We start from the raw sequence: 23,684 nt of genomic DNA on the forward strand, positions 1-23,684 counted from the left end.
CTATATTAATAAATGTGATTATTATTAGAAATAATAATGTTAACTATTAGTATGATCAGTACTACTACTACTTCACAATTACAAATATATAAAATTATATAATTTTAAAATGATGATATCTTAATCCCAACATTGGAGTAACTAAAAATTATTCAAACTGCAGACCAAATAATAGCAAATATCAATTTATTGTTCTGTTTAGAAATAGTCAATTAGTTCAATGCTCGATTTTTAATCTAGTATAGGAGACTCAATATTAAGTGAAGTATCATTCTATTTAAAAAGATGGAAGTGTTGTGCTGTTCTTGGAATTCTGAGTTCAACATCCCTTTTCTTCCATGTTTCTGTACATTTTTGCCTTTATGTAGAGTCTTTTGTAACTTTTATGATGAGTAACAGACATGACTCTAACTGCAACTGAAAAAAATGCTATCTAACCACAACACAGAAACAGGAAAGCAGTCTTTTGTCTGCTAGAGAAATACTGGAACAAAACAAAATAAAGCCCAGTAGTGAGAGGCAACCCTCCCAGCATTTAGAGGGTCTCTGTTTTTTTCAAAAGCTCAGTATGAATAATGACGTTAAATATATCAGACATGGCTTATTTTTCTCTTGGCTTGCAATTCTCCCAACATGTTTTGCCCAAAATATTAAATTTCAGTTTTATGCATTCTGTCCATGCAATTGGCTATTGTAAACTGAGAGTGCATCCAGGCTGGTTTCCTTTGCAAGATTTCCTGGACATACTCATACAGCTGAGGGACTGCATTATACCACCTCCCATGATACCTTTTAGTTTTCTAATGCAAATTCTTCTACCTCATGAAAAACAGCAACAACAACATACAGCTTCTTGTTTGATTAGCTTGGAGTGATATCCTGCAGCATTGCTTTTTTGGCTGTGCTCTGTCCATCCCTTTTCAATAGTGTGTAGTGTTTTGCTCTTCTTTTTTGAGTCAATCCATTTATTTGCCTCCTAGAGTTGTAGCAGAGGTTAAACATGTGTCGACTTCACAAAATTGAAAACAGGTCTTTCAAAAGGCCTCCTCACCTTTTGGTACACAAATTTATTGTTGGTTGGATATGGGAAATTCAGTCTAAATTGGTTATGTAAGCTGTGAAACATTGCAGTTATGGAAAAGATCACAGTGCCAGCATTCCTGACCTTGCAATGATGGGAGTTGTAGTCCAACCCCACAGCCACCTCTGCATATCATATTCTCCACCCTGTCCTCATGGTTTATCTGCTTTGGGAGAATGAGAATTTCACTGGCACTTTCTGCCTCCTTAGGGGGATGTGGCGTTAAGGCTTGTGAGCCTTAACTCCCAATTTCCCTGCTTTTTTTTTGGTGCTTGGTTGAAAACTGCAAACCTTAACATTGTTTTATAAACTGTAGGTTGTTTGTTTAATGATTAAATCTAGAACTGACAGTAATCAACAGCATTCATTTTCAAAATAAATAGTATGCTTTTCTTTATTTATGAAACTTTTCTAAATGTGGTTGTTATTGTATACTTGCCATTCCTCACTCATAGTTGTTTACAGGTGCTTTAGATGATGTCATCATCCCCAAGTTTCGCTCCTGTGTTTTCTGAGCACTTCTGCATTTTTTGGGGATAGGGAAAATCTGGTAATTTTTGGCAGGCAAAACAAATTATAACTGTCCAGAAGTGTAGTTGCATTATTCCGCTATACCATAGTACCACCTAGAGAATATGTAGCAGAAAGTACAGAAAGGCAAGAAATGAAAAAAACTTTGAGTAGAGATCCAATCTTAATTTTGCAAACAATTCTAAGGCGGAAGCAACGGGTTAAACAGCCTTGTATAGAAAAGCTCGTGTACAAATAGCATTTTTTGTCAAATACTGTTGTATACATGGATCAATATTTTGCAATGTTGTAATATCTTGGTTTAAAATACATTTTAAATATTAAGTCAAGAAGTAATGCAATTAAAATGAAATGTAACATGAATACTGGTACAGATATACCCTATTGCTTGCTCAGTTGTTATTGCATGAGAGTAATCACACACCCAGTAACAAACAGATAACTAGAAGCAAAGGAAAACAAAATGTGTAAGGCTTACCATCCCCTCTCCAAAAATTTGCATCATGATTTGCAGATAGCAAAGCACATTCATCTAACACATCAACAATAGGTCCATTGTCAGAACTTGGACTTCGATATGATCAACCACCAATTTTTCTAAAGCTTTTTTATTTCCTAGTGCCTATGTGTATTACAAAGCATCTTAAAGCAAATTAGGAACCCATGTGATCCCACTATTTTTTTTAAAGACCTGTTGACTGAAGGAAAGGGCAAATGATTTAATTTGAACAATTTTTCTTACACTCTTGCTCAGGCAAACTTAAGAGTATATGTGCAGGGCCGGCCCTACCATTAGCTAGAGTGAGGCAGTTGCCTCAGGCAGGAGATGCTGGGTGATGTGAAAGGACCGTAGCTGTTCTATCTCCTGGACGATAGAGCTGTGTGTTTCAGGTACCTTGCCCTGCTCTCCCTAAACTGCCCTCTGCTGAAGTAATATCCAATGGCCAGGCCAGGTTGGCTTCTGTAGGGGCAGGGGCACCCTCTTGCTCTTTGCCTCAGACAGCAAAATGTCTTGGGACAGCCCTGTATATCTGCACTGCCACTTCTGCCCATTGTTTAGTAGCACTATACAACTAGCCTGTAAGGTCTATTGCAGGAGCTGAACTAAAAATTCAAATACCATCGCAGTGCAATCCATGGTTCAGTGAATATCTTGATTTGAATGTTTACTGATATCATATAAATTCTGGATCATTTTCTGTTGTGTAATTCTTGTAATCATTCCTTACTAGCAAATTGGAGTTACACATTGATTTCCTGATCAGCAGGAGTTGCACAGAGCCTCATATTGATCCTGCTAAACTTTGACCCTCTCTTCTAGTGAGGCTAGCACAGAATTTGAGTTGTGAAAGGATGGGGAATAGTAGATATAAGAATCTACACATCCACTCTCCTAAACAAATGTCTCTTTCATAGGCTTCTGCTGTTAATCCATCTATGACAGAATAGCTTTATGTGACAGACAACACACACACACACAATGTTTCAGGTTTATGAATGGATGTATTCATGTTTATTTTTTCAGATTCATTTTAACAATTATTTAATGCTCCAAAAATGCCATGTTTTAGTTCTGTAGAAACCAAAAACTTATTCATTGTTTTATTTTTCATTTATATTCATGGTTTTATTTTTCAGTGAATCTGATGTTTCAACTTTGGAAGAAAAAGGTAATTAATTTTTCAAAGCCTACCAATTTTTAGGCAGATCTGTTTTTAAAGAATGTATCTTTTGAAATATGAGTGGATCTCACATTAATGCTCTAATAAATTTTATGATCATGAAAAGTTCATTTTGCTTTTCTCACTTTTTATCATGGCTGTCCCTCCCAGAAAGTTCTGTTATCTGTTATCTATTCCTTTCAATTTATTTGAATTTAAGCTGCAAATTTGAGAGGTATTACTAATCATGCTAACTTCAGGAATTAATGATCTCATGATTGCAATGAATACAAGGCTCGAGGAGCTGATATTTTACATCATTATTCTTCCAGAGTTTTCATAAGACAACACTGCCTTTAAAAAAATAAATAAAGCTTGACCTGGATCCAGAGTTTGCTTCTACTTGTGGGAGCATTTCAGGAAAGGCAGCCCCCAGTGCCACCACCTACACTGTTCTGGAGGGTCCCAATCCTCTGAAGCAGAATTGGAAGGAGTGAGCAGAGGGGAAGGACCATATCATTGCCTTCTCCCCCATTTGGAAAACATCCCTTCACCATATCTATCTCATTGTTCTGATTACTCATTTCACTTCACCAATCTTACTTTTCTCAGAACCTTTTCTTCCTTGTTGAATCCTTCATCCTGCACAATTTGTTGCACTTTTAATAAGGATAATCTTGCTCTTCTTTTCTGTTGCCTACTTGACTCTCTCTTTATTCTTCTATTCCATTTAAATTCTTCTTTTGATTCAATTCTCTGGCTCCCATTAATTTGCCTACTCATTTCTCTCTTTGCTCCTCTGGAACATAGAAGCCTTCCTTATATGTCAGTCTATTTAGCCCTGCATTGTCTCCTCCAGCTTTCCCTAACCTGATGCCTTTGAGAGACACTAGTTTCCAGAATGGAACAGTAAGCAGAACTAGCAGAAGTGAGCTATGTTGACCTGTCCTATCCCAGAAACAAACATTTTAGCTCATTTCCAGGATTGCTGTAGGAAATGCTAGCTAGCAGTGGGTCCCGCTGGTGCAACATCATCAGTGCAGACACAGCATCATCATTGGATACTGCCTACTGCCTCCTACTACCTTGTTGATGTATTCAATATGGAGCTTACTTCCTACCCTGAGGGAAAAGTAGGGATCCGAACAACACAGAATTCTCCACTCAGTGAGTTGTGTGCATGGGGGCTCCTTACTACAGACATTCTAACAAGCATGAGTAGGTTGGGGTTGCAACTATCCATTGCAGTTCCACCACCTCCCCCCAATAAGCATTCATCACCACAATATGTCATCTGAAAATATCTCTTTATTTTTTTATTTTTTTTTGGCAAAATTTCTTTGTCTCAGATCTGTTGGATCAAGATCAAGAGTCTATCTAATCCAGCATCCTGTTTCCCACAGTAGCCAGCCAAATGCCTTAAAAAGTTTGGGATGGACAAATTAGTCTATTTCTGATCCATATCAGTTTGAAGTTATCAAAAGAAACTATCTTTACCTTACCTTAATTTCTTGTAACTCTTGTTTGATTGCTTCTGGGTTTTTTCTTGCTTAGACCTTCCTTCAAGAAGCTCATGGCAGTGTACATGGCCCAGTTTTATCCTCATAAAAATTTCTGTGTGATGGGTTAGGCTGAAAAAGAGGCCATAGCTAGACGGGGCAAAACCCCGGGGCGATCTCTGGGATCATCCCCGTGCGTCCACATGATGCACAGGAGATCCCGGGAGGGATGATCCCTCCCTTGCCCCAGGATCTTGCCCTCCCCTTCAAGCCTGCTTTTTCAGGGGTCTTGGAATGATCCCGAAACCGCAGAACATGTGTGCAGGCGTTGCGGTTTGTCCTGGTTCCTTGTGGTTCCTCGTAAGGAGCCGGGACCTGCGCATGGGGCGCAGAGTTCCTCAAGAGCTCTGCGCCCATTGGGGGTGGGGTGGGGGGAGCAGGGAAATTCCTTTAATTTTTTTTAAAAAAACACCTTTTGTGCATGACCGTTCGTCGGCTCTTCTCCTTTAAGAAAAAAAAATGGCGGCCGCAATATCCTCTCCCTCCGAGGTCATTGCGCGCCACATGCAAACAGAGGGGGAGATCTCGTGATAAAAATATCGCGAGATCTTCACCTCTCCGTCGCTCTAGACCAGATAGGTCTAGCTGAGGCCAGAGAGTGACTGATCCAAGGTCACATAGTGAGCTTCACAGTTGAATCTGTGTTTCCCCAGTCCCAGATGAACACTGTTATCATACCACCCATCTTAATTGTTACATCTTACTTGTCACATCCTTTACTAAAGCTTTTATTTTGTACTGCCATCAACTATTTTCATCTGGGCCTTTTAATCAGTTTTATTAAATCCAATGCTGCTAACACCATGTAGACCATATTAAGCAAATGACAGATCAGCACCTTATTCATCTCCTAAGATTATTTTAATAAATTGTAAATGACAGTCTGACAGCACTATTTGCATACCATTTTTGTAAGCTGTATAAATTACTTGTACCACAGCTTCATGCATCATAAAACACTTGGCTCGCATACAAGGAGACACGAGAACAAAATTTGGGTGAGCTTTAATGGTTGCGTACAAAAGGCATTGGAGATTCTGAGAACCTGTTATTAGGGGTTTACAGGGCATTTTTCCTTCCTAAGAATCCTCATCCACACAACCAGGATGATTACATTTTTGCATTGCCCATTCATGAACCTTGGATAAAGCTAAAATGAGCTTTGGGTATTGTGGAGAATTGTCTAACAGATTCTGCTTGGCTGAATTTGTTTGGTGATAATTTGAATGTTATATTATTTTTTAAGTGTGCAGTTGGAGTTTTTGATGCCACTATTAAGTTTTTTAAATGCCTGGTATCTTAGATGTTGGTATAGCTACAAGTGGCCTACCCAATCCCCACACAAGCACAGTGCTCCAGAGAACTAGCATAAGCCATAGTTTTGGTTTTGACATAATCTTATTAAAAGTTTGTATTAATGTGTGCATGGAATGCCCTCCCCAGGAACATGTGCTGGTGCCACCTCTCATGTCATCCCAGGACCAGGCAAAAGCCTTTTTGTTTGCTTGGACTTTGATCTGCAGGCTAGCTGTAGGTTTTGTTTTATCTGTTCTGCTAAATGTTGTCCTTTGCTTTTAACTACTGCTTTCTGCTTCTTTTTTAATTGTTTAATTGTTGTTGTTTTATTTATTGTTGTCTATAGTAACCCAGTTTGCATGTAATGACAATTCATGGGTTGTTCATTCCATGAATTGTTGGGGCCTTATGGGAGCAAATGTGCTGCCTTCCACCCACGTGCTGCTTCCACTTTGTGGAACAACCCATGAATTCATAATCTGTTCTTGGGTTAAAACTCTGGGTTGTTTTAACCCTCAACTATTTAGAGTGCCAGGTTCAGACATCACGACTAACAACCCAGGAACGGGGTCATTCCTGGGTTGTTTTGCAGAATGGGAGCAGCGAATGGGTGGGAGGCAGTGCACTTGCTCACTTGCCCATAGCTTCAACCACCCATGGGTTTTCATTACATGTAAACAGGGTCAGGATGTGTGTGCTTGTGTCGTATTACTCTGTTCTAAGCCACTTGTAAGTTTTACTGAAATATGGCATAAAAATATTTTCAAGTAAATCAACCTTCCCCAATCTGCCCCCACTCCAAATATGCTGGACTAGAACAACTATCATGGCCATGCTTTTATATTGTGCTTTTATATTGTATTTTATATTATGGTTTTATACTGTTGTTTGTTTTGAATTGTCTTAAATTTGTAAACTGCCCAGAGAGCTTCAGCTATTGGGTGGTATAGAAATGCAATAAATAAATAAATAAATAAAATGCTTCCTTTTTTGGGAGTTGCAGTCCAACACATCTGGAGAGTGCCAAGTTGGGGAAGTCTGATCTACTCCAAGTGGCAGTAGTCTTCTAAGATCTCAGAGCTCTTTCACATCAGCTGCTACCTAAATACAGTGGGAACTGTACAAGGTCTTAAAGGGGCTGTGGTGTTCGGGTGGGGCCATGGGTCAGTGGTAGAGCACATCATTTTCATGCAGAAGATACTAGATTCAGGCCCTGACTTCTCTACATATGGCTAGGAAAAAGTCTTGCCTAAAACCCTGGAGACCTGTTGCAGGTAAGTGTTGACAATACTGGGCTAGATGGACCAATGGTCTTATTTTCCCAAAGTAATTTGTTCTGGCTACTAGTTATCCTGGCCAGTCACCCTCTTTTTGGTTGCCAAACTAGAAATTTTGCAATCATTTCCAAGCTTTTAGTGCCATATTGTAATCAGTTGTGGTTTTCTAGTGATATTGTCAAACAGATTATTCTGTGGCTTGTGGTTTTGCTCTTACAATCCTTGTTTGTGATTTCTCACCTCAGTTATCCTCATCATTTTCTGTAATAGTTTGCAAATGGATCCGGGTTGGCTCTCACAACTTGGTCTGTAGAGCCTTTGTGACTCTTGTGGCATAAAGAATAATGGCACTGAGACACCTAAAGCCTTACCCAGCCTTGTGAAGGCCTGGCCAATTCTGCATTATATGACAGTGTAGTTTTATCTCCTTATGCTGCCTCAGCTTAGGGCTCTACCACAATAGTTTTTTTATCCCACAGTTTACTAAGACTTCTGCTTCTGGATTCTTTGTGGGATAGATCCGCTCCTTTACACGGATGGTCACATGCTTTGAACCAAAGACTTCCTCTCTCAGTAAATTCTATATGTTCCGTTATACAACCACTAGATGGCACTACTCATATATCACATTAACATCCCTTATTGTTGTGTCTCTAATCTTTTTGAAAGTGGAATAAAGGGGGGAAAGTGCAGGCAACGTCCTGGAGGTTGACGGCATTGTGTAAAGGATGTGCAAACTCTATGAGTGGCCAATCATGAGCATGCAATAAATCACTGGTGTAGAAATGCTCTTAGTCTCATGCATGGTCCATTAGGTACAGCAGTACCAATGAGTGCTGTCACTCTATCTTGGGTATGGGCTCAGAGTACAGGGTCATGTATAATAAGCTGGAATAATTCCTAATCTAACATAGCTGGCCCAGAACGCTAAGTTTGTTTGTCTTTTAACTGACTCCAGAACTGTTGTTTTTAAATGGATACCGTTGTTTTTATACTGTTTATTTTTTGATGGTTTAAAATTTTGTATACTTTTTAATGTTGACTGTTTTTAACTTTTGTAAACTGCCCAGAGAGCTTCAGCTATGGGACAGTATATAAATGTAATAAATCAAATCAAATCAGTGTCCTAAACTTCATTTTTCTTATTTTTACAAAATAATAATAATAATAATAATAATAATAATAATAATAATTTTCCAACTGATACTCCTTCTCCCCTCAAACAGATAGTTACAGCTCTGAAGATAAAGATGAAGATTCTGTTCAAGAAAATAAATCGGGTAAGCATTATTATACAGATAAATCAAAGACATATTTTTTTAATGACAGTTGAAAACTGCTGCCAAATATACAATGTTGGTTTAGCTCTGAAACTTTATGTCTCAGTTGTTTCTAAATTTTTGTTGCTTTCTAGTTTAGGGGTTAGTTTTATTCTGAAGGCATTATGGGATTTCTCCAGAATTTTAATGGGGACATTATGTGTTATTGTTGTTTTACTTTAACAAGTTAAATATTATGGATTGGATCCAAAGAACTATGAGTGGAAGTAGAAAAACTATTAGTGCCATTCTATGGACTTTTCAACAAGAGCTAGTGGACAACTTTCTGCATTGGGGCACCACAATATTCAGGGGTTGTGTTGTATTACGATATAAAGATCAACCTTGAAGTGATTCTGAGGCCTTTGCTAGACCATGGGTTAGCCCGAGGTGAACCCCGGGCTTGCCCCTATGTTAGGCTGACCATATGAAAAGGAGGACAGGGCTCCTATATCTTTAACAGTTGCATAGAAAAGGGAATTTCAGCAGGTGTCATTTGTACCATATTTTCCGGCGTATAAGACGACTTTTTAACCCAGGAAAACCTCAAAAGTCGGGGGTCGTCTTATACGCCGGGTACACGCATACCGTTGCCCCCCTCTACCTCTTTCTTTTTCTCCTCCCCCCCTTTTTACTGTTTGGGTTCTGAGGGTGTCAGTGGTTGAGGCAGGCAAAGGGAGCGCGAGCCGCTCACCTTCAACCGAAGGCACGAGTTCCTGAGTTCTGTGTGTGTGTGTGTGTGTGTGTGTGAGAGAGAGAGAGAGAGAGAGAAAGCGAGGGAGGGAAGGAAGGAAGGAGGAGAGTGAGTCTAGCCCGGCAGCGCGCCACAGACACAGACTCGTAAACCGGGAGAGAATGAGAGCGCGAAAGCAGCACCAGCCTTCCTCAGCTCAGGCAGCTGCTTCTCGCCAGCTGCAGGCGCACAACTAGAGCAGGGAGAGGAGAGGCGGGGAGGGGAGCCTGAAGGGGGGCCACAGAGGCACATTCCCCGCACCCTCGCCTTCAACCGAAGCCACGAGCTCCTGAGTTCTCTCTGTGTGTGTGTGTATGAGAGAGAGAGAGAGAGAGAGAGAGAAAGCGAGGGAGGGAAGGAAGGAGGAGAGCGAGAGGGGGAGGAGAGCGACCGAGCAAGGGAGAGAGAAGCTGTGTGCGCGCGCGCGTGTGGTGTGCGTTGGAAGAGGGGTAGTCTTATACGGCGAGTATATCCCAAACGCTATATTTTAACTGGAAAAGTTGGGGGTCGTTTTACACGCCCAGTCGTCTTATACACTGGAAAATACGGTATATATCTTCATCACAACAGTTAAAGCTGCAGGAGCTATATTAGTGACCAGATTTAAAAGAGGGCAGGGCACCTGCAGCTTTAACTGGTGTGATTTCACCAGGTTCTCCATATATACAAATGACACCTGCTGAACTTCCCTTTTCAATACAACTGTTAAAGATATAGGAGCCCTGTCCTCCTTTTCATATGGTCACCCTACCCTATGTGTCCAAATGAGCATAGGAGATCCCGGGCTCAGGCAGGGGTCAACCCTCCCTTGCCCCGGGGTAACTGCGGCCTTGGGCTGAGCCCGAGACCGTGAGCATGTAGATCGTTCCGCTGCTTTTCCTGGCTACTGCAATTACTCGCGAGTAGCTGGGAAAAGCAGTGGACGGGGCGCAGCGCTCCTCAAGAGCGCTGTGCCCATCGAGGCAGCAGGGGAGATTGGGGTGGGGGGAGTGGCAACAATTTTTTTTAAAAAAAATATTTACCATTGCCGCTCAAGTGTTCCTGTGCAGCGGCCCCTTTAAACAACAACAACAAAAAAATGGCGGACGCGACAGGGCTTTCCTGCAGTCCGTTGCGTCTGACATCTGGATTGGAGCAATGGCTCGCCCCTCCTGCCGCACAGATTCCCAGGTAGGTCTAGCAAAGGCCTAAGCGCATCATTAGAAAGTTTAGTTTAAAAAGTTGGGTTGAAAAAACAAACATGGGGGAGGGCAAGTTTAACCCTTCTTTCCCCAGCCACAGTTGTGATGAAAATTACATTCCTGCATGGCTATTAGCTTTAGGGGAAACAATCCCATTGGTGCATGGGATGCAATTGTTTTGATCATAACTGGGGAGAGAAGGGTTAAACCTCTCACTCCACATGCTGTGATCCTAATCAAAATTGCCCCTTCCCACACCTGCTATTAAATCTAAAAATACTCAGATATGGTTGGTAATTACCATATCTGAGTATTGTTTCACATCACATTGAGTTTGCCCTAAGTAAAATACAGGCTTCACTGTAGAAAATATAGTGGGCCGCTGAAAGGTGTTGAGAATGATCTTGTGCAAAGTCTTGTTAACAAAAAAGCCTTAACTGCTGTGGTTAAAGCCTTAACCACAGTGGTTTAAGGTGTCTTCTGAATAGGGTGTTTGAGGTCACTTTTCTCATGCACCATTCTTTTGCTAAGTTGGAAATAGCCCTTTTCTCAAGTGAAAAGACTCTACCATTTTTTATTGTTCTACCTGTACACTTAAAAAAAGGATTTAATGCTATTTATATTATTGTTTAACTATTGGCAAAACTAATAGTTTTTTTTAAAATTTGTGAAGGTAATGACAGTTCCGAAAGTGACAAAGAAACTGCCTCTGAAAGTCAGTCTGGTCAGTAATTATATTGCAATATGTCCTATATATTAATAACAAACTCATTTTCTCAATGTGGTTCCTTATGTAGCCAAAAGGGCACATATAAAAGGGAGGTATCAGCCAGGTTGGTACTACCCTAAGGTTTATAAAAGTATGACAAATATTTAGGAGAAAAAAACTTAAGGCCCCCACCAAAAGAACCCCAGCCGAAAGAGGACTCAGCATGCTAAGTGGGCATGAAATGCTGCTGGACAGTTGAGGGGAAACATGGAAAATGGGAGGAGAGGAAGGGGAATGGAAGACAGCATTGCCAGGGTGACCATATGGAAAGGAGGACAGGGCTCCTGTATCTTTCACAGTTGTGTAGAAAAGGGAATTTCAGCAGGTGTCATTTATATGCATGCAGCACCTTGTGGTGCGTGGAGTGTGGAAATAACGAGGCGACACAGTAGCTTGGGTTAAAACTGGGCCACATTTATTAAACACAACTGCAGAAGGGTAACCTAAGCGGGCATCTCCTCTATAACGGCATGAATCCGTATTCTCTTGGGCGAAACATTCCTGTCCAAAGGGTGGCGCAAAACATTCCGCCACCCTTTGATTCCCCCTTTCGAGGTGGGAGACCTTCCGGTGTCACTCCTCCCCGTGACGTAAGTGTGCGGGTGAGTGAGAAGGGTAACCCTTATCTCCCCAGCTGGACCGTAAGGTTCGCAGCTGTTGAGCCTCAGGTGTTTACCCATCACCGTTTGGTGCCGTGGAATGCTCACCAGCCCTAAACACGTGGAGATGTCCGCTTCCCTGCCCACCAATGTGACCGAAATAGAACTCCAATTAACCTATTTATTATACCCTAACCTGTCTTGCAGTGTGAAGTAGGCGAAAAAACTTATGACCTTAACAGTAGGTAATAAGTAAAAAATTCCTACTTGGCCTCCTAGTGACAACCGATAAACCACACTACTTACAGGGAAGGGCGGGAGGGAGCCGCTTTACAAGAAAGAAGAAGGGGAGGGTAAGCTCATTCACCTTAAATAAGCCTGCAGGCCCCTCCCCTCCTTGGTGGCCAGATGAGGAGCCATGCAATGGATGACCTCCACGCCTCGTCGCGCCACCCCCACCCGCAACGACCTCACCACGCCCAAGCTATGCTGGGCGTGTATGTAAGGCTTTTGCGGTGCGTGGAGTGTGGAAATAACGAGGCGACACAGTAGCTTGGGTTAAAACTGGGCCACATTTATTAAACACAACTGCAGAAGGGTAACCTAAGCGGGCATCTCCTCTATAATGGCATGAATCCGTATTCTCTTGGGCGAAACATTCCTGTCCAAAGGGTGGCGCAAAACATTCCGCCACCCTTTGATTCCCCCTTTCGAGGTGGGAGACCTTCCGGTGTCACTCCTCCCCGTGACGTAAGTGTGCGGGTGAGTGAGAAGGGTCGGTCTCAAGGGTAACCCTTATCTCCCCAGCTGGACCGTAAGGTTCGCAGCTGTTGAGCCTCAGGTGTTTACCCATCACCGCTTGGTGCCGTGGAATGCTCACCAGCCCTAAACACGTGGAGATGTCCGCTTCCCTGCCACAGGGGGCAACAAGCTTAGGGCTTAGTTGTCTCCCCCCACCTACGCAGGATAGCATCCTGCAAACCCTTCTGCAGCTGCCACAGGAATAAGTCGTTGCCATGGTCTGACAAGTGGACCCCGTCTTCCCTATACAGCTCCCTCCGTGATTTAACAATTAGTGGATGCTGAATGCTAACATCCCTATATTTTAACAGATCCTTATAAACTTGCCTATTAACTTCCCTCCTTGCTTTCTCCATTGCACTCTGGTCCTTTGCAGCCTGCCAGTTCAACCTAGGTATCATGCAAGACCAAATAATCATGGTCTCTGGCCAACGCTGCCTGATCGCATTGAAGTCAGCAATCACTTGAAGAATCAGGGCCTTGCTTTTTAGCAGACCCAAATCATTTCCTCCAGGTGCACCAACAACACCTGTGGGGGAGGGGATCTTACTCGCTGTTGAAACAGCGTGTTCAGGAGGTGCTCCCACTTCATGCCACGTTTGCCCAACCATTGGACACTGGCGATCCGGCTCAGACCCAGCTGTGAGCCCATACTTGTACGAGCAGCCCTCCTTCCGGCCCAGAAGATAAAACTGTGACCGCATACAAGCACTCTCACGGGAGGCAGGCCCAACCGAAGATCTAAAAGGTAAGCATAGCTGAGTCAGATGCGCGGAACTCGGCAGGATTACTTGGGCAATTGACGTACATAAGCGTGGTATGCTTTCGATCTCCACCTACCCACTGCCTGAATGCTGGTAGGTGATAACCCTATTGCCGCTGCAGTGGAAGCTGCCCCTATCCTAAATGAATGTGTCCCGAACTTGTAATGATCCAAGCCTAGTGATTGCAAGGCTTTCTTTGTAACCATCCAGAATTGATATTTTGTCAATGGAGAAAGGTCTTGGTGGCAAAACAAAAACCCGGGGGAATTGCCCCGGAGGGCAATAAATGTCCCAAGGGCCTGAACTGGGCATAATTGTTCAGAGGTAGAAGGGAAAAGAGAAACCACTTGTCCCTTGCCCAACTGATCGGTTTTAGAATGTCTAAGACGAATGTGAACCTCTGTGTTTGAGTATTGTAAATCATCAAATAGCAATGCCCTTTGAGATAAATCTTTTTTGGATGAGGCCACTAATTCTGAGATGCGGAAGGCACCAAAAAAAGCGGTCAAGGCAGCGGCATGAAAGAGCGCTGCCTCATAAGGGGAAGAACAAAGGGTCTGCCATTGCGCCCTAAGTCCCACTAGGATCTCGGGTGAAAAGGGGGTTCTGGGGTCAGAAGTTGGGGGATTGGTTCGTGTCCAACCTCGTAAAACCCTTCGGATCCGAAAATCAACGGTGTTATCAGGTACACCTTGGCACTTAGCCGTAAAAGCAAGTGCTGCCAGCTTACCTCCGATTGATCTGGGGGCCAAGCCCCTTCTCTTTTCCGCCACACAGAACTGGAGGATGTGGTCGACTGGAATGGGCCATGTGGGAGGGAGTTGCAGAGTCGCACGAAATACCTGAAACTCTCTATTTGCTTTTCTGTACGCCGCCCTGGTTCTGGGAGCCAAAGACTGCCACAAAGCTGCGTCTACCTCTTCCTGCCAATCTCCCATAACTCCGGAGGCATAACTTCTGGCTGTGACCTTGCCCAGGGGGCCAGCTCCCGAAATTTTTCGACCTGCTGACGCGACAAAGCGTCAGCTATCAGATTATTGAGACCTGGCACATGGCGAGCCCGAAACAAGATGTTATGCTGTAGGCAGTGCAGAGTAAAAGCCCGCACTAAGTCCATAACTTTTGGGTTTTGGCAGGATAAAGAGTTGATGACGTGAACCGTGGCTTGGTTGTCGCACCAAAAATGAACAACAGAATTGGCCAATTCCTCTGTCCATAAGTGGGTGGCAACATATATTGGAAAAAACTCCAAAAAAGTCAGGTCCCTACAAATACTTGAACCTAGCCAATCTTTTGGCCACGGCTCAGCGCACCAACGATCTCTCCAGATCACACCAAAGCCAATCCCACCGGCAGCATCCGAGTGGATCTGAAGCTCGGCTTCTAGTAGAAGTTCCTTTCTCCAAAATGACACGCCATTGAATTCTTGCAGGAAGGATAACCACATGCTCAAATCCTCTCGGATAGCCTGAGTAACCCGCACATGATGATGTGGGCGAGTCAAACCCTGCATGGCGGTGCAAAGCCGCCGTACAAAGGCCCTCCCTGGGGCCACTACCTTGCAAGCAAAATTTAGGTGGCCAACAAGCTCTTGCAGCTGTAGCAGGGTGACCTTTTTGGACTCATGCATGGCCCAAAGTCTGTCACGTAAGGCGACTAACTTGTCCTCAGGCAATCTAGAGCACTGCTTTATGGAGTCCAGCTCGATACCTAAGTATCGAATAGACGTCAATGGTCCTTCTGTTTTTTCGTGCGCCAGAGGAACTCCGAGCTCATCTGTGAGCCGTCGGAATTCCTCCATGAGATAATTACACTGCTCGGATTCCCCTGGCCCCGCGAAGAAAAAATCATCGAGGTAATGAGTAATGTCGCTCAGACCGGAACGGGCTTGTACAGCCCATTCCAAGAATGAGCTGAATTTCTCAAACATGGCGCACGATACAGAACATCCCATTACGAGTGCTCTGTCCACATAAAAATGACCCTGGAATTGAAATCCTAATAGATCAAAGTCCAACGGGTTGATGGGCAATATGCGAAATGCAGATTTGATGTCGCATTTGCCCATCAAGGCCCCCGGGCCATTTCTGCGAACTATTTGCACGGCTGTGTCAAAAGAGACATAGCGCACAGAACAAAGGTGTTCTGGAATGGCGTCATTGACGGAATTACCTTTTGGGAAAGACAGGTTATGAATTAACCTGTAATCCCCCGGTGATTTCTTAGGCACAATGCCCAAAGGGGAAACTCGTAAATTAGGAATGGGGGGGGGGCAACAAAAGGGCCCAACACTCGGCCAGATTCTACTTCCTTGTTGATTTTCTTTCTAACCAATGGCTCCATGAGAGCAATTGATTTTTGATTCTTTGCAAAGGATGCTTTCCTATCCCCTGTGAAGGGTATCCTAAAACCCTCCCGGAAACCGGCCTCCAAATAGATTGCATCATCACGTTTGGGATATTTAGCTAATAACCGGATGAGAGGTTCAATTCTGACTGGGCTGGGGCCCTTTGGGAGGGGGCTGCTGCCCCCCCAGGTTTCTTGCCACCACGAGGGTCCCGATATGATCCTCTTCCACCCCTGGATCTTGTGCAACTAGAGACCGGGTGATGCCCCCCACACTTGGGGCATTCATGCTTGTATCTACACTGCGGGCGTGAACAACTGCCCTTTGCCGTGTAGTCCCAGCATAACATACGGTTTTGAACACCCTGACCCGCATTCCCCATAGATGAAGAAGCGGGTGATTGTTTAGCTAGAATATGACCACTATCGGCCCTTTCAATGAAACCTGGCCTGGCTGGCGTCATAAACTGAAGCCACAGGTCATGGTCTTTCCTGTCCCATCTAAGGGAGTGGTCGATGGCTGCTCGCCTACGAAAAGATTCATCGTACGCGAGCCAAGCCCCTCCCTCATAATCTGAATATGCTCTGAAGATCATGTCCAGATATTTGGTCAGTATGCAGCCCCGGTCTGGGAATTTTTGCTGCACTACCCCCATGTATATTAAAAAACCTGGCAACCAGTTTGACCAAATCCTGGCCACTTTTTTACGCCTGTTGCGTTCTTCTTTGTCAGCTGCTTTATCCCTGTCCCTGTTTTCTAGTTCTCTGAAGAGAAGGGAAAAATATCAACAAATTCCCCTTTAAGAATTTTTTCCCTTGTAGCAGGTGATAGGTGAAAACCCAAAGCAGAAGCCGTGCTTCCTGTTGGCATTGCATCCCTTTCAACTCCCTCCAAAGGATCCTTTATTTCAGTAGAAACTGAACCCGCGGTTAAAGAACCAGCCCCTGCTGGTCCCTGCCACACTGAGGCGCAAGCTGTGGCAGAAGCCGAGGTAGCCAAGGAATCAGTATTGATTTCCTTTGATGTAATGGGATCAGCAACCATGGGTGTTTCACCTGATGTAGCATCAGGCCCAGGAGTTGCTTGTTGAGGTAAGCCCCTAACGGGTTTGAGTTGCCTCTTCCGCCCTGAACTCAGGCTGCGTGGTTGGAGCGGAGCTGTGAGATTGGGCAGCAGTAGGAGAGGGAATCTGTGTTAGTATACTTCTGCTGGGTAGCGTCCCCTGACCGACTGATGTTGCCAAAGGTGACAGCATGTCCTGGGAAGCCCTGGTAGGGGGCCCAGGCCACCCTGTCCCTGATAACCAAGGAAACCATGCCCAAGGTGGTAAATGGTTCCAAGGTTGAATCCCGGCCTGTGTGTAAATGCTCTCACCTGAAAGAGGAGGTTGCAGAATTCCAGGGCTGAGTTGGTTTGAATTAGCTGGCATGGCAACAGACGATCCGCTAGCCGGTGTTTGAGGCATATTGCTGGTATCCTCCATGTTTGAAGAAGGTTGCCTCTGTGTGTTGGAACTGGAAGAAGCCTCTATAGCGTCCAAACGTGCTGAAATAGAAGACCATAACCTCTCTTGTGACTGTTTTCTTGTGAGCGAGCGGCTGACCCCTCCAGTTTCAGCCACGGGGGATGGTATGACCTGGGGTGTTACTATCCCCCTTTCTAATTCTGCAGCCTGTAGACGTGCCAGAAAGGCCGAAATGTCAGGTCTATCGCCGTCATCCGAGGAAGATCCTGACCTGGACCTTGTACGTTTAGTTGGAGGGCGAGGGGCCTTCCCCTTTCCCTTCTTCCCCCCGATGCCTTTTTTGGATGGCATAATGATGATTTATTAGGTCCAGAAAATTTTGTTGCCCAGAATTTGGGAGTGCCCTCCCCTTCCCACCGGCTGGTGTGGGCTAAACCAGCAGAGCAGTGATTGGCTTAGGTGAGGCAGCTGAGCTGCTATTAGGGATTGCGAATGCAAACCTCCCCCCTCCAAGAGACACCCTGCCTAAAAGAGTTGAATTGAAAAAAACGAGACAGGGCAAGGTCCCAAGATCCCCAGAAAACTGCAGTCAAACCTTGTGAGGAAAAACAACAACAACAATAATAACACCAACTAAAGCCGCAGCTACAGCTGCAGGCTTCTTTAACAGCTCCCCTATGCAGGGGCAGCCTGAGAAGAGGCACCACGTGGCTGCAGCCAGGGGCTCAGCCTAGGATGGGCTCTACTGTGGAGAGAGAGAAAAAAGGGGGGGCTGGAAAAACCCCAACCCTCCCAAGCCTGTTGACCCCGTGGCCTTGAAAAAAAACGTGCCCGGATGGCGTAGGCTGGAGAAGGAAGCCTGAACCCCCCCCCAATTCCGCCGCTTTTGCGGATCTAAAGAAAGCGCCCAGGCGGCGCAAACTGGGAGGGAAGCAGGCCGGAAGAAACCCCACCCCCAAACCAGCCGCTTTAGCGGCCTAGAAGAATGCGACCGGGCGAGAACACGCCCGGTCAGTGCCGGCAGGGAGGAAGAAAGGCCGCGAACCCCCCCGCCCCGATACAGCCACTTTGCGGCCTTGAAGAATGCGCCCGGGCGGCGCAAGCCGGAAAGACTGAGAAAACGCGGCCGGGCGAGAACGCGCCCGGGCGGCGCAGGGAGAAGGACACAAATGCGCCCGTGCGGCGCAAACCGTGAGGGCCGATACTGCCGCTTTTGCGGCGTTCAAGAGTGAGCCCAGGCGGCGCAGGCCAGAAAGGACGAGCGGGCTCCTCCCGCTACACGCCGCACCCACGCGGCCCCTAGGAGCTCCCCGACGCGCTTGAAAGTGCCGCCGCCGAGGCAACAGCCGGGCGGGAAAAACCCCACGCCGCCTCAAGCGGCCCTGTAAAAGGCGCCGCTGGCGCTCAAGGAAAGCCGCACACGGGGATGGCACGGAACCACCAGCCTGTCCCGGAAAACCTAGGCCCTAAAGCCAGAAACCGCAGCTCCCATGACGCCACCAAGATTAGTGCAGGCAAGTCGATCCTCTCTTGGATGCCGTCCCTAGAGCCGCTTTACAAGAAAGAAGGAGGGGAGGGTAAGCTCATTCACCTTAAATAAGCCTGCAGGCCCCTCCCCTCCTTGGTGGCCAGATGAGGAGCCATCCAATGGATGACCTCCACGCCTCGTCGCGCCACCCCCACCCGCAACGACCTCACCACGCCCAAGCTATGCTGGGCGTGTATGTAAGGCTTTTGTGAAATCCCCTCTTCATCATATCGATTAAAGCTGCAGGAGCCCTGCTCTCTTTTGTATCTGGTCACACTAGTATAGCTCCTGCAGCTTTAACTGTTGTGATGAAGAGGGAATTTCATCAGGTTCTCCATATATACAAATGACACCTGCTGAAATTCCCTTTTCCATACAACTGTTAAAGATAAAGGAGCCCTGTCCTTCTTTCCATATGGTCAGCATAGATAGCATGACTGACTGGCTGAATCCTGAACAGGAGCATCTCCCACTGCAACTTTATATTGCAGATCCCACTTGTTTAAATTCTCTTGCTCCCTTTACATTTTTAATGCAGCTTAAATTACTGAAATAGCAGCTATTAGCTATGTATTAAGCCAGCTGTTTGCCTCTACTAGGACATTCCTTTGTTGATTTCGTTTGTGTTTGTTGTTCCCATGACAAACAATATTGTACCTTGGACATAATACTTCTTAAAATGGTCTTTGTGTCAGGGTGATAGTCCCAGCAACAACAGGCCATAAATATGCTTAGAAACTGGCAGCAAAAGTGGCAAAACAGGATGGTCAGGAAAAGAATTGGAGGAAATGGTTGCTGTCAGTAAGATGCAAATATATTTTGGCCTACATGTGTTAATGTCCCTAAAACTAAAACAAATAGCTATTACAGTTTCTATATCAACAATTAGGCCTTTTTGTTTACAGATACAGATGAGGCAGACATAGACGAAAAAAGTGAGTGTTTCTTGTATTTCTTTGAATTACTTATTTGTATTTTTTTAAATTGGAAAGATCTGTAAGATCTTGCAAATAGCAACAAGGGTGAATATAGATGAAAGACAGTGACTTGAGCCCCTATGCTAAATGGAACATACTTTAAAAATAATCAGGCCCATATTGGCAGGGGGGCAGGGGGGTTTATAGTCCTTCAGCATTAGGGTCCCAATCCAGATTGGGCCCACTGAGCCTACTCTAGAGTAAAAATGAAGTGAAAAAAGGTTTAGCTTCTAGATACAGTTTTACGCTGGGTTGATCCAACACACTAATCCACCATGGATCAGTGTGTTGTCTGACCACACTGAATTTTCTGCAGGGTGGCTTGTTAACCATGCGGTGTGGTTTATTTTTCAGCAGCATATAAATGTTACTTATATTTTTTTCTTGAACATGCACCTTGAGAACCCATGGCTTGTTGTTGGGTTGTTCAGGGTGGTTAACAAGCCACAGTGCATGGTTAACAAGAAACCCTGTGAGAAACACACTACATTTAGAGGGCATGATAACCCACTCTGCGGAAAATGTACTGTGTTCAGACAACATGTTAATTTACTCTGCAGAAAACACTGTGTTCAGACAATGCAATAATCCATGGTTCAGCAACTAGCCACACTGGTTGAGTTAATATGTTGTGTGATCCCAGTTTTAAAGTTATGTCTGTTTTGGCCCTAATACAAAGTATAATGTGACAAAACAAATGTTGAAACAGAAGCAAAAAGCACTTATCTACAGGAGTCAGATATGACTTCAAATATTGAAAATGTCAGCTTTAGATATCTGTTGTTAAATTAATTTTTCACAAATTAATTTTTTACAGATGAGGAACCGGAAAAGAAAGAACTACGGTCGCATTGTTTTGAATCAGGTGCAATACCTCTCTTCGAATAATGGGTGTATGACAATGTTAATATTTTTCATTTTAAGAAATCTTTTTTTTTCTTTTTGTTTCAATTTAGAGGGTAACATCCAGCAACACTGTCAGCATTGCAAGATTCAACAAGTAGGTTTAAAAAATTCAAATAGGGCTTTGTGTCAATTGTTGTTTCATAAAGGCAACACCAGTGGTGTAGTGGAATCAGAGCTTGCAGGGATGCAGTGCCAACACTGTTTTATTTGCAGGGGCGCTGATGTCATTTCCCTCCCCACCCCTCAGAATTCCCTATTCCTTCTGAGTTTAGCTTCAATTTTATTATTTATTTATTTATTACATTGATAGCCTACCTTTTTTTTTTTGCCTTAAGGAACCCAAGACGGCCTACATAACCCTCCTCCTCCCTATTTTATCCTCAAACCCTCACCCCCACTGTGAGGTAGGTTGGGCTGAGTGTCTGTGACTGGCCCAAAGTCACCCAGTGAACTTCCATGGTCGAGTGGGGACTAGAACCCGGATCTCCCGAGTCCCAGTCCAACACTCTAACCATTACACCACACTGGCTTTCACAGTAGCTGGGGGAAGGGAATGTATTTTCTGAACAACAATATATTATTCCTTTTAGCAGTGCAAAGTATTTGGCGGTGGCTTGGTCTTGAATGGGCAATTAAGCACGTATGGGCAATTAAGTTTTAGAAAAGATCTGTTCCTTCTGGATATAAAACTTCTAGAACTGGTTTGTTGATACGGATCAACACAACTGCCCTGAAATTTTGGTCTTTGCTTGGGGATGTGGCTATGGAGACTGATAAAGAGCACCTGGACCTCAAAATTTACCACTACACCACAGGACAACACTGATGTCTCACTAATTTGTTTTTCAATCGTTTTAAAACATAAAGGAGCAACAAGAACAAGTAACTCCCAGAAGACTTGCCAGAGGAAAACTTCGGTAGGTGTTGTACAATGTTGACCTGCAAACATTTGTGGATTGGCTTTTTTTTTACAAGCTTACGCATACGTAATTGTACATGTCCAAATGCACATATGCATAGTCTCATGCAATAGTGGAGGCAGAAGTGCAAAATAAAAAGTGTCCCTGCTGTATATCTTTCTTTCCATATCTCTCAAGTAGCTTGGCAAGAAAGGTAAGGAGAGTCTTCTCTTTCTTTCCCTTGTCCCTTGATAACTACAGGTGGGGAGAAACCAGGAGGTGGAAAGGGACAGTTAAGGAAGTTTCTTTCCTTTTCTTTGCCATTTTTAATATTCATAGATAGAGGTTTCCGTCCACCATTATGATTGTAGGATACTATTTCTAGGATTGGACCACCTAATACATTTTAAAGTAGAACCTTTGCAAGGCAGGTTGCATATTCCAAAATTGTGAAAAGTCAAGCCTGATCTGTAAAAATTGGAAGTCACTGCAACATCTTCAAGTCTTATTGTTTAGTGCTAAAGCATATCTAAACACATTAACTGAAAACACTGTAGATAAGAAACAATAAGATGGGGTGGGGATCTTGTGTACCTCTAGGTAAAGCAGGACCTTCTTGCATGCAGAAGGTCCCAGGTTCGATCCCTGGCACATCCAGGTGGAGGTGGAAAGAATCCTGCCTGAAGTCCTGGGGAGCCTCTGCCAGTCAGTGTAAACAATACTGGGCTAGATGGACCAATGGTCTGACTCATAAGGCAGCTTCCTCTGTTCCAATGTTCCAGATGTTGAATTCCACTTCCCATCAGCCACAGACAACATGGGATTATGGCACTTGTAGTTGAATAACAACTGGAGGCCCACAGGTTCTCTACCCAGATCTGAGGGGACTGTGGATAGATTGCTATTCAGCTTAATATTAAGCAGACTTTCTACAAACCTAAGATGGTAGAAAGAGAAATTCAATATGTGGTTTTACTAGTGATTGATTTTTGTAGTAGATGACATAACTCTTAAACCATTATTTTTTGTTGTAAACAATGATTGACAGGCCACTTTCACATATATTTTGAGTGATTTCCTTTAGTTGGTATTTTTTTGGGACAGGGAAGGCCTGTAAAGTATTCAGCTTCCTGTTCATAGGAGAAAACGCTGTGATAATATTTTATATTTTTCAAATGTATTTGTAAGGGTAAAAGAACATAGAGAGGGGGGAAAATCATCCTGCATGTTTTGAAAGCTACCACTTTATGTATCACATATGTAGGTTGAAGCTGGATGCTGAAGGAACTTATGAGTGTACTGTCACCGGTTTAATCTTTGAAGTTACCAAAGCTGCTGTAATTGAATATTCCCTGTTGTCTTGGACCAAGTATGCTGCTTACCTTAAAGATCCCTGGATTGTTGTGGGTCCTATATTTGATGTCAAATGTGCTTCACCCTCCGTTCTTACTTCCATTCAGTTTCCACACACCCTCTGCTTGAATGGTATTGTTTATTCAGTGAATTTAAACATATTTACATATCTATGTATGGTGACATGTTTTTTTATAAAGTGTTAACGTTTATTTTGCAGACCATTTATCAGATATGGCCTTCAATGTCTTCCATTTCAAAAGTAATGGCCCCGAATTTGAACGATCTGTTGATCACTCAACCACACACATCAAATGGCATGTGAGCTCACTGTCTCCTGTTGGACCAGTAATTAAGAACTATAATCCAGTGCATTACCATGGGGTTGTTATTTTATACAAAGTTGTCCATGAACACCCTTCCTTGAAATTACGTGTGTACGTGGCTAGCAACAACAGCTCATTTATAAAGGTATGCACAACTGCTTTTTTTCCTGACAACTGTTTTGAAAAATCTAAATTTAAATTATCTTCCTTTTTCCCAGGATGTTGTTGTCCTCTGTTTCGATGCCCAATAGAGTTGCCATCACTTGAAATCTATCTATCTATCTATCTATCTATCTATCTATCTATCTATCT

General features: G+C 44.0%; 1 protein-coding gene across 1 annotated transcript in view; it reads left to right on the plus strand.

Annotated features, from left to right (window-relative positions):
- Positions 1-3,261: 3,261 nt before the first annotated feature.
- Positions 3,262-23,684, plus strand: part of LOC134402126 (NACHT, LRR and PYD domains-containing protein 1b allele 2-like) — a 37,807-nt gene continuing 17,384 nt past the window's right edge. The window contains exons 1-9 of the mRNA XM_063131464.1: positions 3,262-3,282; positions 8,632-8,685; positions 11,312-11,362; positions 19,817-19,846; positions 20,706-20,753; positions 20,845-20,888; positions 21,662-21,711; positions 22,958-23,178; positions 23,267-23,517. Of these exons, the coding sequence (XP_062987534.1) occupies positions 23,281-23,517 (237 nt within the window). The 5' untranslated portion in view covers positions 3,262-3,282; positions 8,632-8,685; positions 11,312-11,362; ... (4 more) ...; positions 22,958-23,178; positions 23,267-23,280. The remainder of the gene's footprint in view (positions 3,283-8,631; positions 8,686-11,311; positions 11,363-19,816; positions 19,847-20,705; positions 20,754-20,844; positions 20,889-21,661; positions 21,712-22,957; positions 23,179-23,266; positions 23,518-23,684) is intronic.

This window comes from Elgaria multicarinata, chromosome 8 (assembly GCF_023053635.1).
Source record: "Elgaria multicarinata webbii isolate HBS135686 ecotype San Diego chromosome 8, rElgMul1.1.pri, whole genome shotgun sequence".
In the NCBI taxonomy this organism is placed as follows: Eukaryota; Metazoa; Chordata; class Lepidosauria; order Squamata; family Anguidae; genus Elgaria; species Elgaria multicarinata.